Genomic DNA, 13075 nt, shown 5'->3' with positions numbered 1-13075 from the left:
TGAGTAAGATCGTGGTCCTAATTTTGGCAAAGAGGAAAGCTTCGACAAACTTCATAAAAATGAAGAAGAAGAATTTGCTGTCTTATATGGTTAGCAATATATAAGGGGTATTATCACTATTTGTAAGGTGCCATTAGAAATTCTGACTTAATGTTTGTAGAAAGACAAATGCAGTAGCAATATGAAGAACTGATTTCTGTCCATTTAGAACAGATGCCTTTGCTGTGAAAGACCACTATCCTTAAAAACACATTTAAAACATGTAATATATTCTCTGTTTTAAAAAATCAAAATTGAAATTCAACTCTTAAAAATCGTACAGTTGTTAAGAACATTATGTGTGGATGTAGTGAAGATTGGTAGTCACTAGGTGGCAATGTCCTGAGACTTGGTGGCTATTCGTGACAGAAGATTCCAGTTAAACCCTGTACTATGCTCAGTACAGAGTACTCTTTGTTGAAGTTGCTTCAAAGGACAACATTTTTCATTTGATTTCTAAATGAAAGGGCAAGTGCAGAAAAACAGAAATGAAGGATTTTGAGATATGTTTGACATGTTTCCACTACATTCTAAATTTAGAGGTTTATACATTGTTTTGTTGCTAAAACTACCTTTAGTTCACATAGCAGAAGATCATAATTCTCACTAAGCATTATTAAGTGTCAAAGATGAATTTATCCCCAGGGTACTTTTTGTTGCTCTCCATTACTGAAGCCTGACAGTTTCCTTTTGCTGCCATTTTCCCCTCTGGAAACTAACATTATGAAATCGCACTTTCACAGCTCTTCATTGTAACACAGCTTGTGTTGTGGTGTAAAGTAATTTAATGTCTGTTTTTCTTTCGTGTTTTTTCTTGCGGCTTTTTTCACTCCTTCCCCAATCTGGCTTGGCTTAATGTCCTGGTAACCTTGTCTACGCCTTGTCTAGAAGGTAAAAGTGCTTCATTTTTGCCCTTGTGTATCTCTGTGATTGTTAGCACTACATCAGAATCTCTTGCCACTGCTATTGTTGATTGGTTCATGTGTTCTTCACCATTCAAAATCATCCTGAGAAGAGTAATAACTTTCCTCCATTTGCATTCGGTTGCAAGCTTTTACTTATTTTAGTGTAATTCTCTGAAGACCTTAAGGGGTTGTGCTATCATGTTTCAGGTTTTACCCTTTTTTAGTGTGGCTTCTTTAAATGTGGTAGAGGTTGGGAACTTAAACTCTGTGCACTGGTCAGGAGCATTGTAGACAGAACTGTGGAACAAAAATCTAGAGATATTACCTTCTGTCACACATTGTCTGCACACAAACACTCAAGAATACAGTACTCTGAAAAGAGATTCTCACAGTGGGCCAGGTGAAGAAGTTCAGCCTCCACAGTGTCTGAAAGGGTATTACATTTGAATTGAATGGCTACTGAAAAATAATCTAGTCAGTGAAACTGGCCACCCATATTCCAACTTCATTTGTTTCCTATGTATTAGTGCTATCTCCCATAAGATGGAGACAGGTTGGTAACAGCATATTAATGATATATGGTTTAATAGCTACACTTTTTAAAAACATATTTAGAGGTGCCTTATATTTCCGCTGTTTTACCTTATGTTTCCAGCTTTTTCAACTGGAAAGTCTGCCTGTGGCGGTGTTGTTTGACAGACAGGCACTAAATCCCTTGTTTCATTGTTATTTCAGGAAAATCCTTCCAGTTGTATTCTCACAACCTCATTGGACTTTTCGAGCAGCTTAAGAAGCCAGGACTGGCAGCTCAGTTTCAGACCCACAGGTTTCCTGATAAGATATTACCCAGGTGGGTGACAACATTTTTATCATACTGCTACTGCCAGGATTGACAAGTCACTCCTCACCACCTGTCCTCAGAATCTCTCCTATTACTTTGATAATAACATACCCCAGCTCTGCAGCAGGCCTGTCCCAGGCTCCATGCTGTGATAAACCTGATGGGGTGTTAAATATTCTGTAATGAGGTGCACAGTACTGATGGTGATTATAGCTGAACTCTTCAGCCTAGGAGTCACAATAGATAAAGGCAGAGCTTGATTTGTAAATCGAGAGCTGTCAGAGCTCGATGTGAGGAGGGGAGTAAGAACAGGGCAATAGAGAGTACAGTGCGCTTCACTCAGACATGTGAATTACTCATAACATCATAACACACTTTCCACTGTCAAGGACGTGCTAACACGGTAACTTAAAAAAATATCTTGAATTTCAAATTGATCCCATAATCATACCCTGTTAGGCCGACACGTTTCTTGAAACGTTTCCACTCTGATGGAGCTGTAGTGAGGTGTGTTGGGGTTCTGAACCTGAGTGTATGGTCTCCCATTGAGACGACCCTGTGAATGCGTCACTGAGGTGACGTCACCCGCTCGAAACCTGGAGAGCTCTGCAGCGGTAGAAGGCAAAGCCCCAGGGGGTGAGCAGGATCAAGTCCCAGGAGGGGGAAAAGCGTCATGCAGGCCCGGCACATGGACAGTCTGACACCGAGGTGCCAGATCAGAGCTTTGACACAAGTCATACACAGCACGAAGGGCTCAGAAAACTTCTCCAACAAAGACAAATTCATTTGATCTCATTTCATACCTTTCCTCACAGAGAGCTTTAATAAGAAGGAGCCTTTCACAAGTATGAATTGTAATACATTTTTAGTGATATGCTATAGTCTGCTCCTCATCAATTGTGATTAAAGTTCAGAGTAACACCTTAAAACTTCTGTAACCAGGCATAGTACAAAAAACAAGGTGTCATAGACTTTCTTTTTCCTATTCTAGCATATCTTCTTGTGTGGGTCAGATTCCCGTTAAAATATGTATTTGTACTCATGCGAGAAAGCAAAATGAGGTGGAAGAGTTAAGAAATGACGGCATGTTTTGTTACAGGAGATTTGCCTTAACAACAAAGATCCCCGATACAAAAGGCTGCCACAAGTGCTGTATTGGTGAGTACTGACGGTCTTTCCATTGTAGGCAATCGAATTAGTCATTTCATCCCTACGTTTGTCTGGTGATTCATGATATAACTCAGGACTCGGGATGTAGAACTTCAGGGTGGCCTGGGCACTAAGAGTATTTGCTGCTTACCAAAAACACCCTTTCCTATTTTATCATTTGACATTGTAAGACTGAATGGTGTTGTAAAATCATGTTCAGTTAATGAGTGTATATACTCCAAGACTATCAAAGCAAGAAGATCTATATCAACATAGGAAGAGCCATAACACTATCTTATGTATGAACCTATTGGCTCGAAAAAAAAATCTGCAAAGAGCAATACAGTATTCCTATTATTCCAATACAGTTTCTTAATTGTATACTAACTGAGAAAATATTTCTATTGATAAACAGTTTTAGTAATTTGAACCACAATGTAAAAATGTAATATATTACACTGTAAGTGTTAAAACTAAGACCGGAGGTGCATTAATTGACAAACTACTTGTTTTTGTTGTGTCTCTACGAACTGTTGTTGTGCTACTGCTGTGTTGAATATTTCGAGTGGTTTGAGTTTTGTGAAGGGATAGTTAACAATGTTCTAATCCTAGTGAGAAATCCGTACACCGGGCACAAGTACCTCTGTGGAGCACTGCAGTCTGGGATAGTCCTACTCCAGTGGTACGAGCCAATGCAGAAGTTCATGCTGATAAAGGTCAGTATCCACTTCCCTTAAAATATGAAGAAGGAAAGAATCATGACACAAGTCCCAGATTCTCTCAGCCCATTTAGTCCTGAAACCTCAAAGCAAAATGTGATTAATCCTAGCATTTGGAGTTGTGGCCCATGGAGATTTGACTTGATGGTGTTGGGAATTTCAGCTTAATTGTATTTGTGAATTATTTTGCAACCACGCTGTATATAGACACAAGAGTGCGGCATCCTTTGGCAGGGGATGTTTGTGAACTCGTGCACATGTCATAGTGGCACAGGCATCGGGAAATGAGCACATTTACACAGCGCCACAGTGTCGCGGCGGCAGCGAGGCTTTGGTTGACATTGTGTTCCCTGCAGCACTTCGACTTCCCCCTGCCCAGCCCTCTGAAGGTGTTTGAGATGCTGGTGGTGCCTGAGCAGGAGTACCCCATGGTGTGTGTGGCCATCAGCCAGGGCAGCGAACCCAGCCAGGTGGTGCGCTTCGAGACCATCAACCTCAACTCCTCCTCCTCCTGGTTCACCGAAATCGGCTCTGGTGAGAACCCAGAGCCCAGTGCCGGCCACCACATTCTCGATTGACAACAAAGCCAAGCACTGGACAGTTCATTAGTGCAGATTTGACAACGGTTGTGTCCTGTGTTGGGTGTTTCGGACATTGTGCTTTTGTGAGCCAGCTTTGAAACCCAGAAAATAGACTATAATTGCTGGTAGAGCTTTGGAAAAGGCTGGGGGGCATACAAATTGGCATCACTCGAATTGGTTTGAGTGGAAAATATCTGTATCTCCACAAGTCTTTGTGATTACAGCTTCACACTGACTCGCTTTTAGAGAACAGCATGTTATCACTGAGTGACTCAACTCACTGACTTCAAAAACGGGTGGCCTGGTCCTCATCATATAACAAATACATGAATATATTGAGTATTAAGTTTTCTTATTTGGCTATTATTGTAGAAATACCTTGTATGAAGCTTTATATAATTAACAGATTTGATGTACTCTACTGTGTCCACACACAGAAACTTTTAAATCCAATCGAAACTTCTGTACAGTGTGTGTGCATTCGCCTGTTATGTAAATAATGTGGGATTATAAAGAGGAAGGCATTAGGGTTACACTGAATAGAATGTATTTGTTTAACAACCCAAGCAATAGTCCTGTCAAAAAATAGGTGTTTTTCAGTGACAAGCTAAATAATATGAAATGTATTTCTATTGTGAAAATCAGAGGGACTGTAGATGAGTTATTTGGAAAGTATAGTGAGATGTTCTGAATTCATTCTGAACTTGTGTCCCATAGGAGGTCACCAGGTTGATGCCATCCATGTGACCCAGTTGGAGAGGGACACGGTTCTGGTGTGTCTGGACAGTGAGTATGAGCAGTTCACATTCAGCCTTCTGTCTTTAATAAAGCAGAACACAGAGCAGACCTGCCACATCATACTGGCAGAACAGATTACAGATTTCACTTTTACATAACAATCACCCACAAACCCAGTTGTGTTTTCCTGTTCAGAAAAGGACGTGCACGGTAATATCTTGGTTCTGAAAACACTCTTTGAAGGCTATGTGTAATCTAACTAAAGAGGTTAAGGACCTGACTTTCATGAAGGAACAGTCAGCTGGATGTTTCTCAGAATGAAAGAGCTTTTATTTTTCTACCAGTAGCATTGACTGATAAAAGAGGTAAACACTCAAATAAATGAGACACTGATATCTTGAATAGCTCATTTGTCCATTTAGCTGCTAGGCTTATCAAAGCTGGGTCTGTATTCAGAAAAGAAACAAAAATTGTGTTGTTACTTGTGTGCATTTACAGTAGGTGATTCTATGGTGATAAACGTTCTGGTTATTTATATAACCCAGTTTGAGCATTGAGAGATTGGGGTTATCTAGTATGAATTTTCTGTAACCATAATCTTTTAATTTATAGATTTTGTTAGTGTTTTCTATATTGCCTGGATTCACTGTAACACTGGTCGGATAGCTGTTTTAGTTTTAAAATGTTTTTGCACTTTTGCTAGTTATTTTTCTTTTTTTTGCAGAAAATTTGAAAATTGTCAATCTCCAAGGCAGGTTAAAGTCCAACAAAAAGCTGGCGTCTGAACTCAGCTTTGACTTCTGCATCGAGTCTGTTGGTAAGTTAACACCTGAATGGACAAAAAAATCAAAAGTGGTGTTTGACGTATGTAAATCCCAAAATTAGATTGTTTCTAAGGATGAATGTATGATAAGTCTTTAGTGTGTCTTTTGTGGTGAATGATATTCACATCTAATGCAGGTATCTTCTCTGTTAGTGTGCCTTCAGGACAGTGTGTTGGCTTTCTGGAAACATGGTATGCAGGGCAAGAGCTTCAAGTCAAATGAGGTACAGTATGAAAACCTGTGGGTGCTTTGCTTTCTGTCGCCATACTGATAGGCTGGCCCCCTGTCCATCGACCAACTGGGCTCCATGCAATAGCTTTCTTTGTTGGTTTTGAAACTCCCATCAGTTGCTTTATCTCCAGCTCAGTGCTTACTATTTCCCATCCTTCTCTCTGACACAACAAACAGCAGACAAACAGATGATGCAAGTAATCGCATATCTGTTTTTGTGCCTTAGATATATTTTATCTATCCCCTCATCACATTCATGATTTAGCAGAATTAGCTACTAATTCCTGGTAAGGATCATGGCAGCCCAGAGTCCAGGTAGTGTAGGGAAAAAGTCAGGACTATGCCCTGGTTGGAATGTAACTTAATTGCAAGAGACGGACACACTCACTTGAGAGACACTAACTTAACCGCCTTGTCTTTGGGAGGTGCAGCAGGAGAACATTCAGACTATACAGAAAGTGCCCCAGGCCATATCAAACCTAGGGAGAGCTGCCTGTGTATTTGACCTTAATGTAATGATAACCTAATCAGCATAAACAATTGAAACCTTTCTTTTTTGACACTGATGTACAATGGCTTTCCAGTTATTTGTAAACCTTCTTCGTTGTGTGTAGTGGGGCTTGGCACTGTTGAGATCAATGTACAATGGTCCATTATGCTTGCTGCATTTTAAAGTTATTACAGTAACAAATGAAGACATCAAATAAAGCCCCAGAGAGATGTGAAAGAAAAGTCGTTTGGCTCCGGTTCTTGGCTGGCTCAGTATGAAAGATAAAATGGGGATGTGCTCCTGATCCACAAATGTCAACCTCCATGCAAAATTCATGTCCAATCGAAAATAAAACAGCTGCACAGAGGGCCTGCTTGTAAATTATTCATTGATTTTTTTATATGATTCTTTTGAAGGCTGCTGCTTGATGAGGAAACTCATTCACATGTGTCTGCTCAATCGGAGGCCTGATGTCTTGCTTTGCTTTGAAAGTATCCAACCCTGCTCGAAACAAAGTGCCTTTGCCATTTGTTTACTTGCAATGCAAATGGCATTTGTTGAGCACAAGATAAAAAGTCACAAATGTGCCAAGGCTAAGGTCTTGTTGATTGAGCCGAGAGCGTTATCTTGTGTGGGAAAAGAATGTGATCAATTAGGATGACCGATCACACAGCGCTGTGGGAGTGCCTTGGATACTGTAAACAGCAAATGACACAGTGCTTGATTTATCACAGAAGGTTTTAAAAGAATAGAGAAAAACAATTTCTCAATTTAAAGCTCTGAAATAACAAAAGCTTTACCTTCATGTGAATGAAATTATGTTGTTTTAGCCCATACAAGCTTAATTTTAGAGAGTGAATGTGGCTCTCTTGCAAGGCTGAGTCGCAGAAGTCGGCTTTTGCCCAGAACCATCAACACTCAGCTTTTGTTTTATTTGCACTTCCTGAAAACACAACTAAATCCTTCATTTTTCATTTTTTATTCAAACTGTCTTATAGTTCGTGATGCATTGCACATTGAGATGCTAAAGTGACAGATTGCGTTGGCTGAGCTCATCTCTAATGGTCTCCACATTTACCATCTGTTGTCACAGGAACATTGGGAGAGTGTTTGCGTTGGGTCACCATGCAATTCTTCACTAGTGCTGAGTCATTTAGTCCTACACAAAACCAAGACAGCAACTGTAAGGATGAAATGTCATTCAGTCATTCTTTCCAGCACAAGTGTCAGGAATGTGTTGCTTGCTGTGCAGGAGTGGTTTTATTTCACGACAGATCACCAACCACATGGCTTTGCCTATGTCTTAATTACCTCATTTGATTCTTTATTTCAAGCCTTTCTGTTCACTCTAGCAACAAGTCATTCTATTGCACTTGCTAATGACAGCTCACTAAGCAGCTTTTTTCATTGACAGGTTACCCAGGAGATTTCAGATCAAAGCCGGGTCTTCCGTTTGCTCGGATCTGACAGGTAGGCAATGAAAAGGATTATTTCTGTTAGGACTCATGGTTTTGAGCCTGGGAAATTCATTAAGTGTGAATCAAGTGAATCACCATCAAGTATGAATGACGTACTGTCGTAAAATCATAGACATTTCAGCATTCATTAATTTAAATGGATTGAATCTTTTCATCCAGGAGATTATAATCATCGGTATCTGGAGACCTTCCATGTTTCCTATAAACACTGCCTGCATATGTATTTTTTAATTATTTTGGAGTGTGTTTCCACGTGACAGCATTTATCTCTTGCTTAACACATTGCTTGGCAACAGTTGCATCAGACATGTGCTCCCTCTGGACCAATGTTTCCATAAAGATCATGAGAGAAGGAAGTCAGGTCCAAGCCTGAGTTACGCAAGTTATTAAATTAGCCTGTATTCTGTATAATAGTGTTTTCCATGGCAAAAGATTTTAAATTCAATTCTTTGAACTGTGAACTGTGTTCGGTCATAGTAGAAATAATAACCTTCAATGGAAATTAACAGAGAAAATAAGAAGGAGCAGTTTATAGATGCTAATTCTTTTATGTGTTTCTGATTTATTTCTAGAGTGTTTTCTTACTCTTTCGCAAAATGACCCCAATATGTAACTGAAAAACAAACGCAGAAAGCCATCAGTAGCACAGTTATTTTTGTGTTTTATTGATTTTTGATAGAACTACTGAAATATAGTAGAATTCATAGTTATGACCCTGCTAAATAGTATGTGCCAGATATTTTTTTCTTTTTTTTTCTTAAAAAATGCTACTGATTTTGGATTGCATATTGACCAACTGTGATTTCATATGTGTATTTTGAAGTTTGATTATGCCAGGTAAATTAGGAGTGTTTTCCATGCAGCAGCAATCTTAATGAAGGCACGGGGGAAATACACTGTGCTATAAGTCAGTCAGTAATGCAGCTGTGTCCCCTGGGCATTGATGTCATCAAAGCTCTGTTAAGATGTGTATGAGTTAACCCATAAACAAAAATGCAGTGCATGTTATTATCTAAAGTATTTACTGCTTGAAATCAACTTAATTGGCAGTTAGTACCTTGTTCTAAAACTACATTAAACTATGGTTTATGAAATATACGCCATATAATAACCACACCAATCATTGTAAACTTTTTTGATTTTTAATGCCTTTACTAAAGATCTTTAACATGCATATTCTGGTTACATCTTTCAAAACTTTTCAATTATACCTTTGCCTTCTTTTTTATTGGTAAAATACATCTACAATACAGTGTCTGAATCACCACTACAATACTCTAACATGGAAAACAGTATTACTCAATTGAGTAATTACTCAAGAGTATGGTAGCTATAAATTTTTATCCTTATTTAATCAGAAGTACTATATGCTATAGACCAGCATCACTACTAAATTATGACAACAATGTGGCATATTTTGGTCACTATCATTACTAGAAGCCCCTGTTATTATACCATATCTTATTGACAGAATAGATTTCTACGATCAAATTCCTAAATGGGTCAGTTCCTTAAGCTTGTGAAACTCCTTCATTACTGACAATGTTATTGTAACAACATTACGGACTTCTTTTCAGACTGTAGACAATCCATTTGTTAATGTACTGTACCTCTTCTCAGTCATGTGCTTCTGTGTTATCATCATCATCTCAAAAGCTTTCCATAGCTGCTCTCATAAGTCAAAACTTTACACATTAACTTCTTTAAAGTCATTAGAACTCTCATTACAAACTGACTTTGCTGATAAAAGTAGCAAACAAGTTTGAATTCTCCAAAGTATCTTGCATTTTGATTTGTATCATCAATTCATTTGTAGCATTGCTTTAAAAAAACTGACCTGTTTTGTGAGTTATGAACGCATTTATTAAAAGTCTTGCACAATCCTATTGTGATTACAGTTTACAAAAAACATATCCATTCTTCAGTTACATTTACTTGATGTGCTTTGAAAACAAATATTCACACCTAAATAGAAGTTTTTGTTCCCAGAAAGAAAAGGTGGCTGATATTGTTTAATACAATTTATACTAGTTCATACTAGTGTAATAATTCATACTCTGGAATACAATTTCATATTCTAGTGCGTATCTTCATTACAGAGATGCTTTTTGTGACCGACTCCTGTTATGGAAATTGTTCATATTTCTCATTTGGTAGTATAAACATTGAAATGCTTGTCAAGCTCATCAGCAGCTTTGGGCTGTAATTAGTGCTGCTGTATTAGCTGTGGTTGTCAAGCTGCTAGGCAGAACATCTTTAATGACCCTGAAGACTTCTTGACTCAGTCCTTATACATTATACATCTCGGCCTCAAAATACCTTAACAGTGTTGTTTGCAAAAGTTCTCACAGGCAACAAGCCTCTGATTTGGACAAGCCCATCATGGCCGAAACACCTCGAAAGACGCAAATTCTGCCTGTTCCCATGTTTTATTTATGGGCATTTTTGGCAGTGCCAGTCTGGCTTAGGTATCTGTGTGTGTGCTTCTGAAATTACATCTCACAGATGCTCAAGAACAATAGACTGCACCATTTCTCACCTGCCTGTTCCTGCCACCCCTTGATGCTTTGAAATTGAATTCACCTTAACTGGACAGGATGTTTTTTGGAGTTGGTTCGTCAGGTGTGGAATTTAAGGTTATGTTAGGGGACAATTTTGAATTGTGAAGGAAAGCACATTTTTTGTCAGATGTTTTTCACATCTTTTAATAACTAGGCATGGCGTAAAATCATACTTAAATACCTGTTAATGTACTCTTCCCTTTTGTGTTTGTAAAATGTAACATCTCTACCAGTAAGGTTACAAAAATGTTCATGTCTTTGTCATGCAGTGTAGAACAGAGAAGGTTGGCACTCAAGTCAAGAAGTACATTATTGGCCAAGAAATTAAATTGTTTTAAGAGGTTGTGTTTGTGATTTGCACAAAAATATTCCTTCCTGTATAACAGTGTATTGGTCTAGATATTGTACTTGATTTTCTACCATAAGATTGAATTATGGTATTCATGCAATTCTTGGTTTCACTTCAATTAATCTTTTCCCTATTTCAATTACAGGGTGGTGGTGCTGGAGAGCCGGCCAACAGATAACCCCACAGCCCTGAGCAACCTCTACATCTTGGCCGGCCATGAGAACAGTTACTAGAATTGCACTGGCGTCACGTAACAAGATGGCTGTAGCCGCGGAAAAATGCTGATCAGACTTCCAGCTCTGACGTACTCTATTGCAGGAGGAAATGGCATGAGGAGGCAGCCAGCTAATTCCTGTTGCTTTTTTATTTAAGTGTTCGCTTACTGAGAATGCAAAGAGGATGGCATCAGAGATAACATGAACTGAAGAACTCACAAAAGATGTCACAGAACAAAGCGGTTTTGCTGAAGCGTTCAGTCTCCTGCACCCCAGCAAAGCCTCTAAAAATAGTGCTCCACAGCATCAGCTTGATGTCACAGCTCGGAGCATTCTGGAGCTAAGGGAAGCCCTCAGCCAGGAGGCTCACACTGGCGAAGTCTTTGGATCCAGGAGATCGCTGTGGTTAAATACACCAGCCCTGTGTCGGCATGTAGTTGGCCAACTTTATCACACAGAGCTGATAAGATGTAGCAGTTAGAGATCATTGAAAGTCACAGTGGCAATAAAAACATCTTTGTGTTGCTGTAAACGCATATGTGCATTCATGTTCTTGATTGAGTGCCATAAAAATTAACTATGTTTGACTGTTTCCTCCATACATTGTAAAATGCCATTGTAAAATTTTAGCAGACAAACATTTCTGTAGCAGAACATAATGCAAATGGCTACGTTGGAGGGAATTTCATTGTGTAGTTTAGATTACCAGACTGAAGTTGAATATAAAAGATAAATACCATAGGGTTTTGTAAAATGGCATATTTAAATCTTATTTATTAATCTGCCAGTAGTAGTAGTTGTAACCATTGGCGGGTCCAGTCCTGCTGATTTGCAGGGCCTTAAGCCCTTGTGTTAACGAAGAAAAGGTTGCTGAGCATCTTGGGATTATTTTACAGCTGTATAAAATAGAAATGCTTCTTTCTGCTTTTTTTAGTTTTTTGAGTATTCTATGTAAAACATTTAACTTTTTTAACTGTTACTTTTACTCCTTATTTGCACCATGTAAGCACTTTTGTACATCCATTTGTTGTGTTTTGTATTTAAAAAGAAATTAAGCTTGGATTTTCATAACATTGGTATTCCCTTTCAAAATTTAGAGGTAGTTTTTTTTGTATAAAAATGGTATTCTGTTAATAAAATTATGATAATGTATTTTTCCAGCTAATCTTGCATTTCTCAAGGGCACTGAAATGATGTCCTGTAAGGTACTTTTTATGTAAAGTGCATATTATCAGGAGTTCTGTCTTAAATTTCACTGTCAGCATCCAAAACAATTTAAACACAAGATAAGATACAACATGGCACTGCCCAGAGCTGCTGAGAATAGTGTTTTTAAAAATGAGACTTTTATCACTTACCAAGCCTCCCAGAAAATACAGATTTGCAGTTCTGATTTTAAATAAATGCCCAGTGGCTTTTTTGCTACTCAGTTTGTCCATTGTGATTATTCTGGTCACCAAAATATTACTGTGTAAGAACTACAGTATAGACTGTCTTATTCTTGCTAACTCTCTTATTGTTTTTAATGTAGGGAGTAACTACTCTGCTAAACCCTAGTACTTCTCCACGTGTTTCACTCAGCCTCCCTACTTGCCAGTGTATAAAGCTCACAATTCAGTTCCTTAGCCTGCTCTTCCTTTTTGCTGCTTCCTTTTCTGTGGCCTGCATGCTCAGCTAAAAAATGAACTGTCACAGATCTATGGGTTGAGGCACGTTCTGCTACTGCATGGCACTGAACAAGCATACCAGCTATGTTCCTTCATTCCTATTGGATAATGCATGGAGGATAATAAGCTTTCATGGGCATGGGCTCAGAGGTGTGTTGGACTGAGGTGTAAGATAATAACAGCGAATGTGACCATGGAAACTTTAATCAAGGACTCGTTTTTGTTGTGTGTGACCTTTGCTCCTTTAGTGCCTTTCAGTAGTGCAAAAAAAAAATGTCTACTGTGGAA

At 38.7% G+C, this 13075-nt stretch overlaps 1 protein-coding gene across 2 annotated transcripts in view; it reads left to right on the top strand.

Moving 5' to 3' along the window:
* Nucleotides 1-12549, top strand: part of map4k5 (mitogen-activated protein kinase kinase kinase kinase 5) — a 59545-nt gene extending 46996 nt beyond the window's left edge. For both annotated transcript variants that reach the window (XM_088924525.1, XM_088924526.1), the window contains exons 25-33: nt 1680-1794; nt 2885-2943; nt 3547-3650; nt 4010-4187; nt 4952-5020; nt 5697-5789; nt 5949-6019; nt 7932-7987; nt 11051-12549. In XM_088924525.1, the coding sequence (XP_088780651.1) occupies nt 1680-1794; nt 2885-2943; nt 3547-3650; nt 4010-4187; nt 4952-5020; nt 5697-5789; nt 5949-6019; nt 7932-7987; nt 11051-11138 (833 nt within the window). In that variant the 3' untranslated portion in view covers nt 11139-12549. The remainder of the gene's footprint in view (nt 1-1679; nt 1795-2884; nt 2944-3546; nt 3651-4009; nt 4188-4951; nt 5021-5696; nt 5790-5948; nt 6020-7931; nt 7988-11050) is intronic.
* The last annotated feature ends 526 nt before the right edge of the window (nt 12550-13075 follow it).

The sequence above is a fragment of the Atractosteus spatula genome, chromosome 9 (genome assembly GCF_055471065.1).
Source record: "Atractosteus spatula isolate fAtrSpa1 chromosome 9, fAtrSpa1.hap1, whole genome shotgun sequence".
Lineage (NCBI taxonomy): Eukaryota > Metazoa > Chordata > Actinopteri > Semionotiformes > Lepisosteidae > Atractosteus > Atractosteus spatula.
The sequence above is the reverse complement of the archived record's forward strand: the minus strand, read 5'-3'. Positions and strand labels throughout refer to the sequence as shown.